Source organism: Rhamphochromis longiceps, linkage group LG4, assembly GCF_057381845.1.
Source record: "Rhamphochromis longiceps isolate RC_006_pf linkage group LG4, R_longiceps_female_GT1.1, whole genome shotgun sequence".
NCBI lineage: Eukaryota > Metazoa > Chordata > Actinopteri > Cichliformes > Cichlidae > Rhamphochromis > Rhamphochromis longiceps.
In genome coordinates, this window is record NC_140560.1 from 24,173,173 (window position 1) to 24,196,699 (window position 23,527).

The 23,527-nt window shown below is 42.4% G+C and overlaps 2 protein-coding genes across 3 annotated transcripts in view; one reads left to right on the forward strand and one right to left on the reverse strand.

Annotated features, from left to right (window-relative positions):
* Positions 1–23,527, reverse strand: part of coro7 (coronin 7) — a 105,570-nt gene that overhangs the window by 26,899 nt on the left and 55,144 nt on the right. The window lies entirely within an intron of this gene.
* vasnb (vasorin b) lies at positions 47–22,068 on the forward strand. Its single transcript, XM_085403981.1, has 3 exons — positions 47–341; positions 6,760–6,802; positions 18,139–22,068. Exons 2-3 carry the CDS (start codon positions 6,798–6,800, stop codon positions 20,210–20,212), a joined length of 2,079 nt encoding a protein of 692 aa, XP_085260107.1. The 5' UTR covers positions 47–341; positions 6,760–6,797; the 3' UTR covers positions 20,213–22,068.

Genomic DNA, 23,527 nt, shown 5'->3' on the forward strand with positions numbered 1-23,527 from the left:
TGTTTGTTGCTCTCCGCTCAGCGCAGGAGTGCGCCCAACTGCAGCGCGCCTCGCCCCTCCCATTCCTCCGCTTTAAACTCTCCTCTGTGCTCACCAATAAAGCGCTTTTTGTCCAGGGAGTTGGTACTTGAACGCATTCCTTGACATGGAGGCAGGGGTACCCCTCCAAGGATTTCATGAAGACCGTTCCTTGTAAGTTTCATACGTTCACAGAAAGGTCTCTTTTTCCGAGAACGCACGCAGGGAAACTACCAGGTTTGGAGTTATATCGTTGAAGTGCTCTTCTTGGATAAAGACACAAGCGCGACTGCGCTTCCAGCTTCACTTTTCCGAAGTTACGGGTAAGAGTTGACTTACTTATACTTACTTATATTTTAAATGGTAGAGTGAATATTGTTTTGTTTTGTTTTGTGTGTGTGTGTGTGTGTGTATGTGTGTGTGTGTTTTAGCTCTAAAACACTTTCGGCATGATCGAGTCCAGCGTAAAGACGCGTGAACAGGGATATATTGACAAACGGGGTTAAGTAAATGATCATTTTAAAAACATCTGAATCGACTGACTGTCAGAATAAAATGAATGTATAACAGAAAAAAACACTCCAGCTGTTTGTCGGCTTTATTTCCTCTTTTGAGCACAAGCTGACAGTGGTACCGAGTTTTTTCTCTCCTGTGACAACTTTCTTAACAAAAACTCGCTCAAATAATTCAACAGACTCGTGTCTGCTTTGCAAAAACGCGTTTTGCTTGTAATGTACAGTGCGTTAAACACGAACCTGTTTCTCCTGTAAATGCACAGCAACTAAGTGGAAATCTGAATTAAAAAATTTTTTTAAATGGGTTATTTGCATAGATGCGCCGCTGAGTCATTGGATTCAACAGGTTTATTGGAGATGTGGGCTCCATTAATTCTCCAGACAACAAAACGCGAGTTCCTTTATATTTGGAAAGCGCGTAAATAAACCAAACAAACCCAGAAAACAGAAAACGCGAGCGTGTGCGCGGTGCAAAAAGAGCCGCCGGGACGGTAATGAGGCGGGCTGGTGTTGGACCGCAGGACGCCGTGCAGCATGCAAGAGCCGTGCCGAATGTCTACACCGCACCGAGCGGTGTCCACCGCAGAGGACAGCTGTTTTTGGAACCACACAAGGGGACGTCCCACAACACCAAGTTCAGCAGGACACGAGCGCTGAAACGGCTCCAATACGCACACCACTCAAAGTTGCAAATTTAGTACATTTGGTTATTTTAGCATTTGGACGGTCATTGCTTTCAATGTGAAGCACAAACTGTCGAGGAAGTAAGGGCTATGTTTCATAGGAGCAACATTATGAAGCATGCGCTGATTAAACCTCAGATTTTGAGTAATTCCGTAGATTAAAACACAACCATGTTTCATTTGTATAACGCCAAAAGCCAGCTGCCAGTAAAAAGCTTACTGAAGCCCCGTTGCAATAGGCTACTAATAATTGGGCTGTCCATCAAATGCTGCTACTGTTATTAAAAGGGATTACATAACTTCATTATTATTTTTAACATTCTGCGCAATTTGACTTTTAGCTGAAGGCATTTCGGTGCAGAGACATAAAAAATGAAACAGTTGCGCAGATGTGCGGAAAGGTAGAAATCTACTGCAAGTGTGCAGCAGAGCAGTGAGCCATGGGGTCACATTCCTGAAAGATTAAATCTCACAGTGATCAAGCCCACCAATAAACCAGCATCCAATCAAGTGACAGGATCAGCAGGTTTAGACAAATCTCAGTGTGTCTGTGTCTGAAAATATGATCTCACCTTTCCAAATAATGTGCCAAATTAAACATACTAACGTCAATCTCACCAGCTTTCTTTCATCTCTGTTTTATTATGTGAATAGTTCCAAATACTCACCTGATCAAAAAAAAAAAAAATCTAATCTAATAAATCACAGTATATCTCATCACTTGAATCCTAAATTCAGTCCTCAGATGAGCATCATTTATAAGGCCCACACAAACAGATGCTGCAAATCACCCGATCCGTCCCAAGGCCAAATAAGCAGCACAAACTGCCCCAAAAGCCTCTCTATTACCACCAAGTGTTTCCTCACAGACTATAATTACACTACAGGAGAAGCTAATGTGTTTCTGACAGTATAAAATAGTTGTAATCTGTTTATATTAGGCCAACAGAAATTGCAGAGCAGCCACAGGAGACCAATTATCCTCCACTAATGTGGAGAACTTTGAGGATAATGTGTGGAAGAGATGGCAAGACAACAGCGCAACAGACTGTTTGTGGGCACAGCTTGGAATACTACAGAATGCAGAAGTGTGCTTGAATTTTTTAATATGTTAAGTAAGACTAAAAACATGTAGAGACTTGACGCTTCATGTTTCAGTGACTGTTAGACCTAGAAAGTAACTTGTTGACACAACCGTCTCAGTGATGAAAGAAGGATGATTACAGGAAGAGATAAACAAGGAAGCTGCATGTCTTCTGTGATGTAAAAATTTAAGTCAAAGACTTGCAGTTGTGCACGGGATACATAATAACCTCGGACTGATTATCCGTGCTCCACTTTCCGGTATATTTATTCCCCTTAAGTGTCTGACTGTGGATGGGGAAGCATGACTAAGGCGACCCCTTTGTTCTAGAATCTAATTTATACAATTAAGCACAGGCCTGCTGTCACACCACTGTGACAGTGATGTTGAAACCACAGGACCCATCAAGATCTGGTTACCAACGTTGTGTCAGCCTGTACCTTTATCTGTTATTTTTATTACTTCTGGGGTTTTTTTTTTCTTTTACAAAATCAAGGCCAGTGTTTCATTATCTGTGCAAAAGAGCTCGAGAGGGAAAGAGCACTGATGTCTAAATCTGCTGCAGATGATGACTGACAGTTGGTGATCTTTAAGTTTTTTGTTTTGAGACGAGACAAAAAGATGAGCTGGACATCTTACAGTAGCATCTGCTGCCTATAAATCTACTGATTATTATAATGAATAATTCTTTTCTTTCTCCAAACTGTTTAAGAAGGGAAGGATTTATCTTTTTTTTATGCCAATTAGCAGCAGTGGCTGAATCACCCTTCCCTCTGTATCAGAGGGATTAGAGGGTTAAAAGTCAGGTACGTGAGGCGAGGAGGCCTAGGGAAGGGAAGAGTGGAGAGATATGGGGGGTAGAGGTACAAAAGGAGGACAAGAGCGGGGCAGTTACGCAGCAGGGAGGGAAAGGAGAGTCGACAGGACAGAAAGTTGGAGTAAGTGTGCAAATATGTGTGCGTGTGTTTATTTTTCTGGAGAACACGTGAAGCTGGAGTCTCATCGCAATTAGCAAGGAGTCTGTGTGAGCGATTCAAGGAGTGCAAATCCTCCTTCCGGGTACCCCTTTTCAGGTGCTTCTCAGCAGGGGGTGGGGGGATTCTGCTCTCTGGTTGACAACTAAGAGCTGGAGCTCCTCCGTTATAAGAGGCGTCTTAAATAAAACCCCTGGCTTCAAAGGCCTCAGCCTCAAACATCAATGCTGAACCAGCGGTATGTGGAGGGCAAACCCCAGCCCATACGCCTGCCAAGCTAAATTGAAGAAGAGCTTGCCGATGCATCCAAATGATGCGTTCAGAAGAACCACTTCAAAACCTTGCATAAATAGACACACACATGCAAAGGGATCTGCGGGCTTTGGAGTGCCCCGGATTGAGTGCAAACCCCAAATAACTGCTGTCCTCCGTGTCCATATGTCCACAGAGACACGCAGGCCCACTAAAGTCATATTTCACAGTTTTTCCCTATCTCTTGTTTGAAATGAACCGCTCATGTGATTAACTGCGCTATTTTTTTAACCTTCTCACTTGAGTGGAAAATCTGCAAAGAGGCAAAAAATAAAATCCCCCAAATTCCAATGGAGTAGAGAGCGAGAGAGAGCGAGAGAGAGGCAGATGGAGAGTAACAGAGAGAGAGAGAGGATGAGAAGGAGGATGCTCGTCCCAAGTCACCACAAATTGCTGCATTTCAGTGAACCTATAAAAAAAGGAGAAACGGCTCTTAATCTAAGGTTGTAATTACTTCTGGCCAGCACTGTAATTAGGAAATGAGCCCTGAACCAGATTTTACTGGGCAAGAGCAAAAGCAAGGGCAAATGCACACGCGCACACAAGCACAGGGCTAAATTATTTGCCGCCAAATGAAAATTTGGGGTATTAATAACAAACTTTGACACAAAGCATTAAGTTTAATGTCAGTTGTTAATGTTTCACTAAGAAGTGCATGTACCTTTGGGTTAGTGTTCGTCTGCTCGCAGCTGGGTCACCAAGTGTGTGAGACCATAGAAAGTGGTCACTCACATTTTCATGTAAGCGTGTGTCGCTTACAAGGTGACACGTATGCACACAGTTGCTCTCTTTCATCGCACCAGACAGTGCTTTAGTCCGCCGGGTCCCGTTTTCCTTAAGGTCTATTTACACGGCTACCAGCAGACACAGATAGTGTTGTTATCTGGCGCTGTCCACCCTGATAAAGAGCCAGAAGCCTGAGCCTTACTCAGAAACATCTGAGCATGCATGCACATATGCCTGAAGACGATCGTGCATCAGCCTGCATGAACCGAAAGGCAGTTGTGACAGTGACAAATCTGTATCAATGACAAGTCGCAACTTGTCACTGGTACAGATTTACCCAAGAAGAAGCTTCCAAGAGTGTCACATTAAATGCCAGCCATCCAAGTAAAAGGCACCTGTTTATTTATTCCACCCAATTCTTTTAGCAGTTTAGCTTGGACTGATGTTCTGAGCTGCAATCTTTCAGTTCATATTGAACATACATTGAGCTAACCAACTGTTTTCAGTTTTACGTGATTACTCCACAACAAAACGGTTCCAGTGTTATTGTCAAGCTGCTCAGCTCCCTCCTATCGTACGAGAGTTTAAACCAGATGGGAAGGAGAAGAGAGGGAGGGAGAAAGAAAGAGAGAGAAGGAGAAACAGAGGCGACGAGGGTGAGGTGATATTTATGTTGAACAGATGAACACAGAGGAAGGAAGAAAATTACAGTGGAGAGAAAAGCTAAAACGTATCAGTGCTCCCAAAAAAGGACAGAGGGAGTCAGAGAGAGATTGAATATCAAAGTAAGCCAATAATAGCGAAAAGAGAGAAAATAAGAGGTACAAAGCAGGTTAAAAGATACTACAAATGTTTTGGTAGCATGCAGTCTGCACTAATTAAAGACCGAATGTCTTTGAGACAATAGTGGAAGAGATTGTTTAAGCTATTAAGGGAAACCAAGACCAGGACACTGTTGTTAGCAGTTTAGTCTTTTGCAGTCATGTAAGACGTTTAGCGGTAAAAGACAATTTGTATCTATTTTAGGGTGTCTAGTTCCACTTTGAAAGCAAAAACATTTACAGTTCAGCTGAAGGACTGTCTGAGAGCGGGATACAGTGACCTCGGGTAACAGATCCGTGGGTTGTGTCAGCAGAAAGGAGTCCCCGTACTTAACTTAGCAGCCACTCATGCAAGAAGCGCTCGCTCAGCCACTGCTGGATTTACCTGTGCGAATGTATGCAAATCACAGGGAAAAACACCCACTGACCGCACACGTACGTTCACAAAAAAGCTTCTGTGTAGCAGTCCCACAGACAAATAAACACATGGATGCAGAGCGCAGCACGGGCCTCAACACAGGTCAGCGTGCCAAAGCCAGCCCTGCAGTGCAACAGGTTATTTTCAGATATAAACACTACACCCTTGACATGAAGGAAGCATGTGGCTGCTCAGAGATATGCTACACGCAAAGTGAAGTCAGGTTTCAGGAGTCACACAAGCCAGGTATAACACGTGGTTTTGTAGTCACTCTGTTTTTCGCATCCACAGACTGTGACTCAGAGCTTAGATATATGAAAAATGGCTGCTTAGCGGGAACTTTCTGGAAGAGTCAGGCCGGTTTATGCTCCGCGGACAGATATACAATGCTGTACAGTACACAGAGAAAGAAAGGGCATGCTGTGTTTCTTAGGTAATTATCTCAGAAACCATTTTAGAACAGCATTATATCAATGAAAAAGAAAAAAAAAAACAACAGTTTGCCAATAGAAAAGAATGTTGAAAGTGCTTTTGGCTAAATGCCTCTCACAAATAAAACATCCATCAGGCACTCTTTAGGTTTTTCCCCAAACCAACTAATGTTTATGATCCTGTAATCACATTCAGAAATAACATCTGATACCAGATAATAGTCACAGAAAGCAGCACGAACATGAACGCACGCACAAATTGTGCTGTGGTTATGGCTAAAGCAATGTTCACCATTAAGAAAGAAATGAAGAAAGCGCGGTCAGCTTTTGCCAGCTGATATCATAAAATGAAAAGCTGTTCTTGGCTTACAGTGGAAAGCCTAATTTTGCTCTGAAATAGAAATAAAAACCATTTGATTGAATAACAACATGCTGCACAATTCTGCGTACAGTACACAACTGCAGTTTATGGCAGATGGACCGATACTACAGTCCATCTGTAGTAGGAGATGATGGAGAAAGAGTGGTCGGCCCGCATTCTTCCTCTGGCACTCCATCATTTTCGTGTTGTTGCCACACGGCTCTGCCATTGCTCGGCGTGCTCCCACACTCGGGTGGAATTTACCCAATTAACAGGAAAAAAACTTCCTGTTTCACTTATGTGCTTTTGACAAGACATGAAAGGGGGCTGGATTCCAAATAAGTAGAAAAGAGGCACTCAGAAAAATATTGCAACACCTCTCTGGCTTGTTTTTACAACTCTTGTGTTCCTTACAGGGAAAGAAGACCTGAAGAAGAATAGTGGAAGCATCTTCATGGGGTGAGTTTTAATTATATCTGAAAGATGTGGTCGTTTTACTTGATACCAAGGTGCAAAGATAGCTTAAGTTATTATACAAGAAGAAAAAATAGACAGAAAAGTAATGTAGTATTTTTGGCACGGGCTAAATAATACAGCCCTGTGAATATTTGCACCAAGAAACTCAAACGGCACGCAGTTGGCGGTCTTTACCATGTTAACCATAACACTCTGCTCCCTCAATGGGATCCTTTCACACAGCTCTGAGCCTCTTAACAAGACTGGCAGGAGAACAAGAGCGCCTCTCTTAGCACACACGGCATTTAATAGATACAGTGAGGCTGTGTAGAGTTTCAGACAGAGGGAGAAGGAAAGGGGGGAATGGAGGAAGTTTGAAGTTTAGCATGCCGGTCTGGTTGCTGGAGAAAAAGGTAGAATAATGACCCTGTGTTTGTTGAAAACATTTTCTTAGTAACCTACATGGTTTCTGCTGTTTTGGCATTACTTTCAAATCCCCTCAAAGTCTGGTGACACCATCGTGATGATATTCCAACAATAATCTTAAAGTATTGCACATGAAAAAGAAGAATATCTGTTTTATCATTTAAAAGTTTTTGTCCTGATCAGTGGAGTCACCCCTCTCAGGAAATCCAGATATAAACAGACAAAAAATGAACACAATCCTGTCGGTATGCAGTCTATCAAAAACAATGAGCGCTAAACTTCAGACTGGCCATTAGAATAGTCAATCTGCAGCTTTTTAATGTGTTGCTGTATCAAGAGTCTAGTCGGCTTGTCTTGTTTTACTGTCTGACAGAGCAGGATTCACCTACACGCTCCTTCTGACCTCTCATTCTCCATCCAGCCTGTGTCGTGCTAGTTCTCAATGAGCTGTAACAGGAACTGTGTGGGCTTGTAAAGATACACACACACACAGGATATGGCATAGCCTTGAGCATCTGGACGCACATCGCTACTTTCACTAATTGCCTCCCCCACCTCGTCCATCTCAGGGAAAACAGAGATGAGCCGAGAAGACTGGTGAAACTGAGTTCTTCTCCTGCTGCTTTTGGCTTGTAGAACATGCAGACATTCCTCAGGTCGAGGTTTCGACTCGCTCGCTGTAAAGTATTTGCTATGCAGTCAATGCTTCAGTGTTAAAACACACACTGACTCCATTAATGCCATGATCCTGAAGTTTTAACATCAACACTGCCTTTGACTGCAGCATACGCTGACATCCTGCATGCTTGTTTTTCCTGCCTTTTTCTTAAGCATTTACTGTAACACTACACACGTCTAGCCACACCTACACGCTCTTCAATACGAGGTAAAATATGGGTGTACGTACATAACGAGGGGCTGAATTCAAGCCAAATGTCTGGGTGTGCTTTGAATGTCCAGAAATGCCACAAGTTAGTGCACTCTTGACACCGCGGCAAGAGTCACTTAATATTGTTAATATTTTTACCTAAAAGCAAACATGTAAGAGCAAACAAAGGTGTTCCGGGATATTTATATACCGTGACTCAACCATATGTATAGCCAGATCACACACACGTGTGAGCAAACACTTACACAGGTAAGCATTGTTCCCTATGTTACAGGTCAGCTCAGGAATCTGCTTGACTCACTTAATGACTAGCCTGAACGACTGTGTCGATGAGAATCAGTAAACTGCTCTCAATGTAGACAAATTGCTACGATAACAAAGAACCATTTATGTCTTCTCTCTTTTACTGAATGTTGGGTCTTCTCTGGCTTTGACTAACCGAACACAGACCTACAGAAACACACATCTTTTATACCAAATGCCAAGATCTGGGTCATAAATCACACTCTAATTTGAATGTGAACCATCCACTGGTTTCTACTTATTTCTCTTTGACATACAAATGAGATCAGCTGATTTATTTTCACATTATAAGAGGTATACTGTACACTGATTTTGATGGCCTTCTATACAATCCATCATTTAAGATAGATTGCAGCATTCGGCAGAAATGTATCCTGAATTGTGCATACTGACAGCCTCTAGGGAAAAGCAGGCTAAAGGCTCACTTATTTACACCTCCTCTGCTGTCATTACCCTCCTCGTCTCCCCTCCTTCATCTTGTTTAAGTGTTAGGAAACGCACACCTGCTGTGGGCAGCCTGCTGAGTTGTGGGTCACTGTTGATGTCTTAATAGACTGTTGCTGAATGAGGTCTTTACAGTCTCTAACATGGCAGAGCTCACCTGTTTAATCAGCTGTTGGCACAGGTAGCGTAGCATGTCAGTGTGGTGATAAAATGCTGGCTCACAGCATCCTATTGTGTGTCTGTGGATTTTTTTAAATTTAATTTCCAGACATTGCAGTGGAGATTATGAAGTAATAATTGAGATGTAATGCATTATATTTAAGGAATGATATTGAATGGGGGGGCTGGTTCTCTAGCAAATTATGAAAAGGATTACATAGTTAATGAACTCAGATTTCCAAGAGACCAGTTTGAATACCCTTAAAAAACACTGGTTGTAATTTCTTAATAAACAAGTCACAGGGCACCTGAGGCTACGGAGGAAAGGCATGTCAACCTTGGGGGTTGGGAAAACTGTGCCGCCTGACTGTTGATTTGCCAGCCAGGCTCCCCAGCGCTGGCGCGGTGCCGACACAGGCAGCAGTTTCACAATAAATTCCTTTGTGACATTGTAATCAGCACCGACGATCTCCAGTTCACATTTATCTTGTGTGTGGCACATGTCTAAGTTGTTTTTCTGTTTTGTTTTTTTAAAAGGAAAAGACTGCAGAGAAGAATAACTAGAAAAATAACAAACGGTAACTTGTGGAAAAGGTAGGGGTGTAGGGTTAGGGCCCAGAAAAACAGGTATGGTGCCTGCCTCCGAGTGATGTTTCTGATACAGAAGAAAAAGCAGGACAGCTGCACTACTGCCACTATCTTTACGTAACAAAGAATTAATAATACTGACAAGTGAACGTGATTCAATCTGCCACTCACTCGACAGCAGAGACTACCAAATCAGCGGCTTAGCTCAAAGCTAAAATAGACAATTTATCAGTAATTCACTCGGCTCTTTTCCCATCGCCTCTCTCATTTTCTATATTGTCATAGTTGAGCAGTTAGAGAAGGCAAACTCCCTTTTAAGATGTAGCTTAAATACCAAATAAGACCTGTTATCTCTTTGACCTCTGTACATCTCATTGAGAGAAATGTCCTGTAGTGCTCATCTTGTTGTATTATTGCAGACAGGTGAAAGATGTGTTGACACAGTCAAATGATAAAACTGTCATGTGCTGTGTGTTTAAATGTATATTTCCAAGTCTGCATGCTGAACGTAGTCTAAATCCTAAACTGCATTTTTATTAAAGAAGCTGATATTTACCTGTCAGCACTACTGCTCCCCTTAAGCTTCTGTTTACCATCCCCATTACTTTAGCCCGGAGCTCTCATTAGTCTAATGAGCATGTAGGCTGCTACATAGCAGCCATGAGGCCTCCCAGGGCTGTTGTGGCAAGTGGAGAAGACATGCCTTCATCAGATTCCAGTTGTGTTCCTGTCAGCGACATGAACAAACCTGAGGGAAGCAAAAGGGGCAAACAGAGGAGCAAGTAGAGTGCGGGGCGCAAAAATCACAAGGCTGAGACGGGGAATTTCAGAGATATTTGTGTGACGTGTTAAACAAGAGCACCTTCTGTTATAATGCTGTATTTGTGTGTGTGTGTGTGTGTGTGTGTGTGTGTGTGTGTGTGTGTGTGTGTGTGTGTGTGTGTGTGTGTGTGTGTGTGTGTGTGTGTGGCAGGGGGGGGTTAGAGTAGATACTCAGATAAACAGTAGCAGCTACAACGGTTCAAACAATAAGAAGAAAGATGACACAGACAGGCGGATGGATAATATACGAGCGCTTCGTCAGTACGTGTGGCTTTGTTTGTCTAACAAGGATTGCCAGCCTGTCAGTCAGTCTGACCTGGAGGCACTCATAATCCTGCTTTGTGCCTGAATCATACAAACAGGATAAAGATGAAAACAGTGTCAACAGCTGTCCACAAAGTAGGACCATACCCTGATCTTTTAATAAAAGCAAAGCTTAAGAGTGGTTTATGTTAATTCTGGCCTATGCTTTAAAGGAGACTTACCAGGAAACTAAAGTGATTTGTACTATGGAAAAAAAATGCAGGCTGGCTGGTTTCAGGTAGATAAAGGTCATAGTGGCCAGGGGACAAACTAGCATTTGTCATACCGGAGTCAAATGAATGCTACTGGAGCAGACAGAGTGTCAAAGTGTGCACATTATTTTAGGCTCACTGATAGAACAGGTCCACCCAGTCGCTTTAAACCGCAAAACTTACCACACATGCAACACACAGACGCACCGTCCTGTTATGTCAGGTGTTTTGAGGACTGTCAATAGAAGTCATTCTGAATCACTACCTGCTGTCAGTCACAGCTTGCTATGGGCGTTTCTACCACACACACTCCACAGATGTGTGGACAACTGCAAACAGGGTCAGCGTGCCAGAAAGCACAATGAAGTTTTGATTCTGGGTAGAGGCGTGGTTAGCCATACACAGGATATGAAGGCACAAGCCCAGACTTGGAGAAAGTCCAGTTTTTTGTGACACAAGGATGTCATATTTACTGTTTCCTGGTGATTTAGTACTCTTGGACTCAGGCAGTGACTTCTTCAATGGAGTGGTTTGCTGTTGTGTCTGACTGAAAAGACCAACAGAGAAAAGACCAAGGGAACAAGAAACACTGCAGGAGTAAACACCAAGGAGAAATAACAAAACAGATCAAAGCACAGGTTGTCGTTGGTGAACTGAAATCTGCTGTATCTGTGTAATGTGAGTTTCCCATGGTGAGGATAGCAGATAGATGCGTATGTGAGACCTCTGACTGTCTGTCTGTCCCCAAAGGTCACAGGGCAGGGTGCGCTGATGAGAGACTGGCGTCAAAGTCGAGACAAAACAAGTGGACCCTGTGTCTGAGACACAGAATAAGAAGATAATAGAAGACACAGCCTCCGTCAGTGCATCCTGTGTCTCCTCTCATGTGAGCTTTTATGAAAACAAAATTGGGTCTAGCGTCTACTACACCATCAGTCATATCCTATAGCAATAAAACAAAAGGAAATGGCCCACATTTCCTTTTGGAACTCGTAGTAGATGACCTCTATGCTCTAAAGCTCAGAGGAGGCACAACTAGACTGCACACATGCTACTGCAGAGATCCAGCTCGTCTGGTTTTGGCTGCCTGGCTGCCCACCTCTGCTTGTTTCCTTTCCCCTCTCGCCTCCGCTTAGGTAGGAGTGCGCAGCCGGTAAAGGCTGGAAGTTTGGCGCAGGTAACAACATTTACTCAGACACACTCCTGAGGTTTTGGGTTTCATGCTGCCCTGGAGGAGGAGAGAAAACACCTGTTGTGAAGATGAGGACTTATAAGGCTCAGGTAGACACGGGTGTAACTGGAGCTGGGTGTGTACCTGTGTCGAACAAGGCCTTTTATCTATGCTGTCTGGGCCAGAGTTACAACAGACAACAACAGAATAGCAAGAGAAGTGGAAACAGAGCCTGACCTCTGACCGCCAGGAGACACTCTATGCTTCATTGGCTCATTGGTTTTATTGTTCCATGGACTGATGCTATATAACCAGATGAATGGAAGAAATACTGTTTGGCTTTCAGACTCTTCTGTGCTAGCATTTGCTGTCTTTATTTATATAGCATCTTTAGTTTTCTTTCTTCTGCCACTGGAGTCAGTGGCGGGCCACTATTATTCTCATATTCAGCTTCACACATTCTCATTGTTGGACTCTGCTAGAATAGCTTTGCATGATTCATAGATGAAAATAATCCGTAATTATCTTATACTGACCCTTGTAGCCATGTGTAATATAACCTAAAAAATGTAATGGTTTGTAAATGACAGAAAATAGGCTTGAAGTTGGTGTCGTGTTTATGCACAAATTGTTTTGCCTATATATCAAGGATGCTGCAATGAGTATAAATTTTTCCTACCAGTGCTTAGAGCCCTGGTTTTAACATAATTTGATCTGAAGTTGCCACACCACCTAAGCCCTGCTGAACTGGCCACGCTAGCCTCCTCAGTCTCCCTTGCAACTGTATTTTGCAACTTCATTCTTAGCACATTAAAACAGATGTGTTACACCGAAATCCAAAATGTAACTACTCAAACACAGAGCTGCCCCACAGTGCTGAAGATATACACAGTTTTATGTGAGTGTTACTATTCTACTACCCTCCCATTCACCCCTGGACTGTATATTATTGCTCTCTTTCAAGTTCTCCAGCTGCAGGCTCTAATTATTGCTTCACATTGTCGTAATATGCAGGCACGTTTCGACCTATAAATCCGCAGATGAAAAGAGCCGCCTTTAACACCGATATTGAAGCGGCTAGTTGAGATATAAATCACAGTATAGAACGCTTAAAGTGTAGAAAGTTGAGAAAAGTGCATCATTGATCTGTTATTAGGAAGCGGACCAACTACAACCTGCCCGTTTATGAAAACATCAGCCCCATCATTCAGCACTAGCAGAAGCAGATGTACAATGGGTGAATTAATTCCCTTTTTTCTTGTGGTAAGGCTGAAATCAGTAGGAAGCTTTGTTTGTAAAACTGCTACAGAGCCTAACCCCCTCTGTACCACTACAAAGCACAGCAGTGATACTGTGGCTTCAAGAGGAGTATTACCAGTGACAAACTCAGTAAAACGATCATTCTTCTCTTGTTTCACATTCCCCTCCCTTCCGCCTGGCGTGTTTGTTTTCTGTCTTCTTGATTGACCTTGATGTAAGTGCTGCATTAGCAGAGCATATTTTGGAATGTGATCTGTCTTTTTAACAAAGTTACGACTGGCTTCACTTAGATTTTAATGCAGCTGAGCCTTGATCTTAAGAGACACCTAATCCTTTCTTGCCTCGTTACAATTTTACCATTATTTGCGCTGACAGCACACAATGATGAAAGAAAACAGCCAATGGCTTTTGTGTAAGCAGAAAATCTTGCTATCCTGTTATGATCCTAAAACCTCTGAGCATCCCTTCACTGAGCGTTGATGACATCAAGTGCTGCGCTCCTCGTGCCACCGTAAAAATGTGTTTTCTTATCTACCATAGTTCAACAGGTACAACCAGCATCAAAATGACAAACAAAAAACGTGTTGGCTTATAAACAAATATTTCCTGCATTTCACGCTGTGATGGCAGTCTTGCGTTAACATAGCTGACATTGTTTGAATTCATACTTTAAGCTTTGTGTTTCTGGTGTCTGAACAGATGTTTTCATGTCTCTCCAGAGCTACATTACATGCAATCTTGTCATCATCAAATATTCTACATAAGTGTTTTTTCCCCCCTTCAGCTTCATTTCTAATTATCTCTTGACCCTTTTGTCACGTTGATGGATAGCCCCACAGGATTGTGGATAACAACATCCATCTGGGACACTGCTGACAGTGGAAAGGGACAAGAACATGAGTGTGTTTGGAGTGTGTGGGCTTTTGCCTTCTCATAGATGGAAAAGCTGCAAAAACAGAGAGGGAAAAGATTGACACTGGAAAGGATTATTATGTATGACTAATATGAAATCGAGTATGAACCAGCTATAATATGTTAGCTCAGCTTGCAGAAATAGTAAATATTATATTAGGGCACCGCAGAGCCAGCAGGCCTGTGCATACCTACGTAGATGATACTCTAATGTGCATACCACAAGCATTGTTCCCTTAAAAGATAAGGAATTTTTTTATTGGAAGCCTACGCTCTGCATTGAGCAGTCTTATCCTCTTACAGTAACTTGGCATGTTGCTCTCTGACCCGGCTTGCCAAATTATGCACAATGACGTGTGACCAGCCTAAACTCATACACACCACAACTTTCTTGTTGCCTTCATTACCCCTCAGTGTTGGCCTTCGGCTCTAAAGATAAAAACTCTTGACACTCATCCAGCCAGGATTTAATTGTTGAAGCCCACTTCAAAGCCAGGCCTTATTCACCCTGGTGCCCCTGCTGACAGAAACCCGCTCTCGTCTTCACTGCTGCTTGTGTTTTCTTTTCTTCCTTATCTTGAAAAGAAAGAAAAACCTGGATAAGAAGTGAGAGGGGGGGAGAGGGGAAAATGCTTTTGTTCCTTCCGTTGATTTTTCTTTCTAAGGCTCTTAGGCAATGCTTTCCCCACTATTATTATGCAAAGATGTTCCCAAAGTCTGTTTTTTCTTTTTTGTGTGTGTGTGTGCTTTCCTCTTACTGTTTCAGGCTCTTGGGTGATACTGTGTATTAATCAGCCAACATGTCTTCTTCTAGTATGGACCAGAAACCTGAACTCATGCATAAAAACCCCACAGAAGTAAGCACGATTATCGCGTGACAGACAGACAAGGTCACATTAATTCAATCCATTGTCGGTTCATAAACCTAAAATAAGCTTCCTTACTTTTTCAAACTCACCGGCTGTCTGTCTCAGAAATATCTCAAATGCACAGGGGAGAGAAAAGGAAATTACAACTCAAGGAGAGAGAAAGAAGGCTAAAAGGGAGGGGGGAGGGCCATTCCTCAAAATTTTAATCTCTCTTTCAGCCCTCCACCTCCACTCACAGGAGGCAGTCAGTACCAGAGCATATTGGATCAATGCTGCACTGACGCCACAACTGCACCTTATCTTAACCTCCGATCTGCATAAGCCACACATTTGAAGGGAAAGAAAGCAGGCAAATCTAAACTATCAAGCTACAGTTTATCTGTGATCTGGCTATATTCGCTGGGTAAATTCCTCCCCATCCACCTCCACCACAGTTTCTCCTCCATTGGGTTATCAGATGTGCCTGGCCCACTTTGGAATGAGGCACGCTCAAATAAACACGTTGCCCCGGGGAGCTACGGTAGAATCGCCACGATGAGTTTCTAAGAAAAATATTCACAGTTTTATCTGCATAGCTTACTCTTCTCTCAAAGCTGCCTTGATGTTGTTGTATATTCTGGCAGCGGACCCCTATACCCGTGTCTGGCCCTGATATGTTGTAACAAAGTGAAGTTCCGCTATGTCCAGAAGAAATAAGAACATTTTTTTGGACAACTTCTAACACTCAATATACTTTTTCTACATTTTGAAGAAGGTTAAAATAACGTGTGTGTACCCTCTCTAATACACACGCGATATCATGGCCTGAAACTAAAATGCAGCACCCTGCACTGTGATGCTATGAAAACCTGAAACCATCTGCATGCATTCCAGCTGTTGTTTGATTCTCCCTATCCTCTTTATCTCCTGTTTATCTTCCCAAATCCTTTTATTTTTCCTTTCTCTACACACATATGCAGCACAGCAGCTACACTTTCTTTTCCCCTTTTTTCATCTATGCATCCATAATTTCTGAGCCTGGTCTCAAAAAATGAGTCTCCAAGACTATATCTGGCCTTTGGAGTTGTGACTCAAGTATTTGTTGAGTAGAATATGAATTTCTGAACAGGTGAAAATAAACTATATCACCTGTTTAAGTGAGTGTGTGTATTTAGTTATAGTCGCCAGCAAGCTTATGTCATGTTTGCTTTCAGCACGAGATTTTCCAGCACAGAAGGCGTCTAACTTTCTGCATGGCTGACAAAGCTGGACAGTGTTTCCATCCTGTTAGCAGGTGCAGACTCTAAAAACCCGCTAGCTGTTTTGCTTAATAAACATGTAAGGTTTGAGCAGGTTCATGTCATTAACATTTGGCTGAACAGAACAATAGTTCTGCCTTGTTGGAAAGAGTTGGCAGTGGGAGCTCAAGCCTATGCCATAGTTGCTTTTAGTTTATACACTGGAGAAGGAAAATAAGAGATGGGGAACTCTTTCCAAGGAGGTTGCAATTTCAAGGAGGAGCGGAAAGAAAAGTATGCCAAAAGGGAAGGAAAATAAATGCCATAGCTGTGGTGTGATGAGATGATACTCGCCCTTCCTCTGGCTCACTGATGTAGCTGCCTTGATCTCCTCTCCAAGTTCAGACATTGGATACAATGACTTTTTTTGTGCATGTTTTATTAAAAAGTGAAAAGAAAGACCAGAGCATGATATTGAAAAGTTCTTAGATATTTTTCACATATTAACATGTAAGTTTGGGGGAAAAAAGAAGAAAAAAAAAAGAATAGAATCAAAAAATAAAACACACAATAATTTATTTGGCTATTTTGGTGAAATGAGGAGTGACCCCAGTTAAGCAGTGTAAGAACAGTGTTTGTGTAGTGCAAATAACAACTGCATCATTTAAAGCCCTAAAACCACTTTTTCAAGTAACTAAAATTAAATAGTGATATTAAATAAAGTTGACTGCTAAAATCATCGAAGGTGGATAGTGTTGCCTCGTTCTCCAAGGCTGTCTGACTTCTCTATTTACATTCAGTCCTCTATGCCTCTTCACATCCCTCTTCTCCTTTGAGTTCTTTCAAGCACTGTGTTGACACTTCCAGTGTATTTGTTTTAAGGCCTGGGCTCATTTTGGCTTTGAATCACTGTAATATATCTTATTGATGTTCTACTCTCATCATCAGCAGAACTCCTCCTTCAAACCCAGTTGAAGACGTTTATTAGACATATATAACTAGTTGGCAGGCTGTGTATCAACAACACGGGAAGTGTGAGTCATATGGCCAATTCTTCACAATCGGGTGTAGCGTGGCATACATTATACACACAGACACACAAAGGTGACATGGTTATATTAAACTGAAGATACTCAGGCATGGATTTAATTGTTCAAAGGACATTCGTCTGTTTCACTGGCTCTTGAGAAACAGAGAAACACACTTTGTTGCAGACAAATAGCGTGTGGTTGACAGGCTTCAGTGCCAGTCATTAGCATAGGGAGGACTGTTAACTTTAATCCCACAGAGTGTACGGTGCTGTGTTGGCAGTCTAGATCCAAATTTAAAACTGTGAGATCACTGCATATATCTTGCTGCACAGACTATTACATAGGCAATGTCTTTTAGCCAGAAAAGTGTGGCAGGGTGCCATTATGTCAGCTTTTCACAGAGTATGGCATCAGGCTCGAGACTGAGGTCATGGACACAGCCCTATTGTTTGACCACCTTTGATCACTGGCTGCACATAGTTAAAGCCTTTGATAGTAATCTGGCTTCATGAAATTCAGTAAAGAGCACGCTGTGAATCAATAACTCACTCAAGCCAATTTGGAAAATCTCTGTTGTTCTACATGCCCTTAAATGTATGTGACTGATGACAAAGGCCATAAAATGTTTATATACTGCTGTTGTATCCTATTTACCGGTCAGTACTTATTCTTTATTACTATGAATGTTTATACAGTTGACTAATAGGGTTTTTTTTATGTTATCGTGTTTCAGGCTGAGCATGGAGAGAGTCAGCACCATGAAGATCTTTCACATTCCTGTGATCCCCTTTGTGTTTCTCCTCATCCTTCCTGATGGCATCTTTTCTAGCGAATGCCCAGTAGATTGCAGCTGTTCTTCAGGATCCATTTTTTGTTTCCAAAGACGTTCCTCTACCATGCCAAAGGGAGTGGACCCAGTCACAAAAAGCCTCTACCTGTTTTCCAATGGGATTGAAGGCTTGACAGCTGAGGACTTTAATGGACTACAGAACCTGGACATGCTGGATCTCAGTCAAAATAAACTAACCCATCTTCCCAATCGGGTGTTTGAACCTCTGATTTCTTTGCGAAACCTGGACTTGTCATCCAACCAGATCACTCACATTTCAGAGGAATGCTTCCACGGTATGAAACTGCTTGAGCGTCTTTATTTATATAGTAATCACATCAAGACTATCCACCCTGCAGCCTTTAATGGCTTGGAGCACCTAATTGAACTCAAACTGCAGGGGAACCAGTTGACATCCCTTCCAACCCTATCAATGTCTCATCTGCTGTTGCTGGACCTTCGCTTTAATACTTTACCCACTTTGGGTCCTTCAGACCTTCAGACCCCAAACCTCGAGTCACTCAAATTGGGAGGTGTGGGGCTTACCAGTCTGAATGAGGAGCTCATAACTGGTCTGAAGAATCTCCATGAATTGGACATCTCAGAAAACGAAATCGAGTCTTTTCCCTCAGTGCTTAAAGAGACCCCAGGGCTGATTCACCTTAGCCTGGCTGGAAACCCAATGGGTCCTGTTAAGGTTCAGGACCTGCAGAACCTTGGGGAGCTGCAGGAGTTGGACATAAGCAGCCTCAGTCTGCAGGGCCTCCCTGAAGAGTTCTCCCAGCTATTCCCCCACCTCAGAAAGCTCACACTTGCACAAAATCCCTTCAACTGCCTCTGCAACTTAGCATGGTTCCCGAGATGGCTCAGAACCCAGAGCATCACCCTTGAGAAAACAGAGGAGACCCGCTGCCATTTCCCACCTATCAATGCTGGAAAGGTATTAGAAAGACTGGATCATAGAGATTTTGGCTGTCCTACCACAACCACTGTCACCACTAGTACTGTAAAAACAACTACCACCCAGCCTGCTCTAGTCACTACCTTCCCAACAACTACTAAGGTAATTCCCGCTCCTCGGGCCAGTGACAACCCCACTGAAAAAGAAGGTGATTCTCCGGACCCCCCTGTTCCTGCGTCCCCCAGTAGCAGCATAAACCCAGACGAGGAGAATTTCTGTCCCTCTCACAACTGTCTGAATGGGGGTACTTGTCATTTGGACCAACGTGGTCAGGTAATGTGCACCTGTCCACCTGGTACCTCTGGCATGTACTGTGAAATCCAAAACCATCACCCACCTTCACCACCTGATGCAGAACCCCACATACCAACTGTCACTGCAGACACACTCGACATCAGCTTGCGTGAGATAACCGGAACTTCTGTCCTCCTGGACTTTCATCGCTACACTGAAAAGCAGCCTAACATCCATGGAATCCGTTTAACCTACCGCAATCTCTCTGGACCAGATCGCAGACAAATTCAATTCAATCTCCCTCCAACCTTGCTGGAGTACACACTTAACGGCCTGAATCCTAACTCCACCTACATGGTGTGTGCCAGTCCATTAAGGTCCCCCAATGGCATAGACAGCGTCTGCACCGAGGTCCATACAGCCCCTCGAATCCTTAGAGGCACTATTCCACTGGTTGAGGATCCAAAGCTAACCAAAGTGCTGGCCCCTGCAATTGTGATCCTGCTACTTCTTATACTGATAGCAGTAGCAGTGGGAGTGGTATGCTATCTTCGCAGGAAGAGGACCAAGGGCAACCTAGACCTTGACTGTGATCCCTCCCAGCTAGAGTTGGATGGAGTTAAAGCTGGCTTAGACAATGGGCCCCTGCCTCAAAAGCAGTTGCAACTTATGATCCCAGAACCTGCTGTTCAGAGTGGAAATCAGGAATATGAGGTTTTACTACTACAGGATCACTGTATGTCAAATAACAACATATCTTTACATAAGCCTTCCTGCTTTTGACAACTGCCTTTTTCACTACTCTAATCCCAATGAGGATTTTTAAATGTTCAACTTTGCCCTCCTAAGTAAAAAAAAGAAAAAGAAAAAAGGAGCAGCTACTGCCGTTGTGAAAGTGGACAACAAAGTGTCAGCTGACCAACCAGGAAACAGGAAGATGGACATATATTGAACTTCCTGGTTATTTCGTTGTCTAAGCAGACGTTAAACAAGTTCAGAATTTGCTTTTGGACTTCAAAAAGCATAAAATGTGCTTTTCACTCCATTTAAAGGCTGCATATTTGCTTGAATGCAGTCAGGCCCCATGGTGTGATATGATGCTGGAACTCGTGTTTTTTTTGTCATTGACTGAAAACAGGGTTAAGAGACAGAATCACCTCATGCTCTCCTTTATCTGTCCATAAAGGGGTGTGGACTAAAATGGGGTTGTGCTGCCTTTCCCGATCACACCAGCCCAACTAAAACAGTCAGCAATTTTTTTTTGCTGAGTGTAACTCATCAGTACTACCCCACAACGGGATCAGTGCTTGCTTGCTGTGAATGACCTTTAAGACACTAAATGAAGTTGTGCAAAGAAAAAACTGATGCCTTTATTGTTTTATCTGGCTCTAAGACTTTGTTATGTATGTTTGTCATGCTTTTTTTTTTTATATCTGTGTCTATTATTTTTTAAAAATTGTGCAACATTGTGACTGTTAACAGCCCTCAGCACCCTCCTCCCCACCTCTTGTGACTAACAGACAAAACAGCAGATTAAAATCTTTGAAGATTAAAACTCATTGGTACCAGTAAAGTCAATCAAAGAGCTTTGCCCCCAGAATATCAGACAGTCTAAGTAGATGTGAGTCTGGACAGAGTCAAGACTAAATCCCCCTTCTCCATACTGGAGCCCTCAGCCTGCTTTGCCACCACAAAGAGAGGAGGTAAGCAGGATTAGAAAAAGTACAGAGTGGAGCAGTTGACATATCCCCCTCTGTTTCACAGGTAATTACAGTAAAACACTTGACAATACGCAGCAAAACTTCGGATACCTTATTTATGGTTTATAGTCACCGTTTTATCCCTCAACCAAAATACACTTAAAACATACTAACCGGCCTGGCTGACAAAAAGTAAAGCAAACAGTGGATGTGTATTGTGTTTCCCTTGATTAAAAAATAGCCTGCATGTAACGCTATGCACAATTTCTCTTTGGCAAGCAGGATCCCGGTTTTGCTCATTCGTACTAAACGAGACTATGAACAGGCACAAGCCAGAATGCAGCTAACAGAGTGTTTATATTGTTGTGAGACTAGCAGAGATCCACTGCATGACTGCTATTATTACAGACAGGTCAGTAAGCTCCAAAGCAAATTAATGAGAGGTGCATGAGGGGGTGCAGGTGCGTGTATGTGTGGATGCGTATGTGTGTGTGTGTATGTGTGTGTGCAGATCTGTCATCATCAGCGATAATGCAAGCACATGTTCTGTCTTGCACAAACACCTGTATCAGTTAACCCCTTTATGTGCCCACATGCCTGCGGAGGTACTTAAGCAACTCCACTTAAAGGCAAACACACCAAAGACACCTCTGTGAATGTCTGTAAAGTTACCTAAAGTATTTCCAGTGTACAGCTAACAACTCTATGCTAACGTAAGCGTCTGGAGAACCGACGATCATGTGATAAAACTGGAATATTTTTTTCTGTAAAATATAAAATATTGAAGATCACCACAAGTATTTTCGATGTGATTGTTAATTTTTCCCTGTTTACTTTGGGAAACCCTTTGCTATTATGTGTTGTTTATTTTTTACTCTGTGAACATCTTTGTACAAGTGGAAAAAGTGATATCATTAAATGAATATCCAAAAATACAAATCATCCTTTTTGTATTTCTTTCTATACATTTTTGCTGGTGTTTATTATTCTTAATGGTCTATAGCTGCCTTAACATTTACAATCAGTCTATGCCACCTTATTGGCAAACAACACTTAGCGTGTGCCTGCCAACTTTTTGTTGCCATTGTCATTCACCAATCATATTCCTAGCTATATGGCCACTAGTATTATTAAATTAAAAGAAGCTCTGTTTGTTTATGATCACACTTTTGCTTCAGTCTGAACACAAGTAGAGTGGCTACAGCAATACAAACACCACAAAGTGCCACTCCTGTCATCCAAGTCTCTGCTGTAATATTCAGAGTGAGGATTTTGCATAAGCACGTCAAAATGTAATTGGATCAGCACTTCAGGTGCAGCTTAGTGTGGAGAATTTTTAATCACACTTTGAGCATCAGTAATCCAAGTATTATTGTTATTAGCTTTTTGATTATTAAGTAGTACCATCACCATCCCTTTATGAACACCATTTTCATCTTCTACTTCCAGCAGGATAAAGAACCATCTCACAAAGCTCATATTATGTCAGAATGGTCTTGAACATGACAGTACGTTCACTATAATTAAACCCATAGGGCACCATTGGGAATAGGTAGAACAGGAAAGCTATGCTATAATGTAAACACAGAGCAATATAGATGGCAACATAGTGAATCTATGATTTAAAAAGGATTTAATGCAGTTCTAAAGACAAAAGGCAGTAAAACCTAGTATTAAGACGTACCTAATAAAATGGCTGGTGATGACAGACATATTATGTAGGTTCAGCCTCAGTCACATAGACCTAGAGACCTATCAGAGACCCCCTATAACAACCTCTGGTCACAACCTGTTGGTGAGTGGTTGCGGGCTGTTGCTAGGTGAAATGGTCACATAGAGGAGATCATTCGTCCTCAAAGTAAAGGTTGCGCTCAGAGTGGGGCACAACCTTACTGGTTTGTATTTCACATTTTCAAGTTTCAGTAAGGTTGCGCTCAGAGTGGGGCACAACCTTACTGGTTTGTATTTCACATTTTCAAGTTTCAGTACAGCTTGGTGTGTGTTTGTGAGTCAAGTCGGTGAATACTGTACATTCCTAGTACAGCGTTCTGGCAACGAACAAGGCGACTGCAAGGAGCTTTTTTGTGCAGCACCCTCTTTGTTACCAATTTCACCAGACATCAACTACTTCAAACTGAACTGGAAAAATGTGTTTTTCATCATTCAGTTTTGGCAATATCTTTGACATCTTTCACTCTAGTCTACATGTCAAAGCGTCGTTGAACAAGATACTGAACTCTGAGTCCATTTACCATTTAGAGATAAACTGACTTCAAGGTCAGACGTTTGAAGAAGCTCTCTCTGTTATGTCTTTGGTAGAGCATTTGTTTTGGGTTAAAAACTAGATTGGGTAATAAGGTGAATCCTGTTTTTTTTAACTTAATAGATTTAGTTTCTT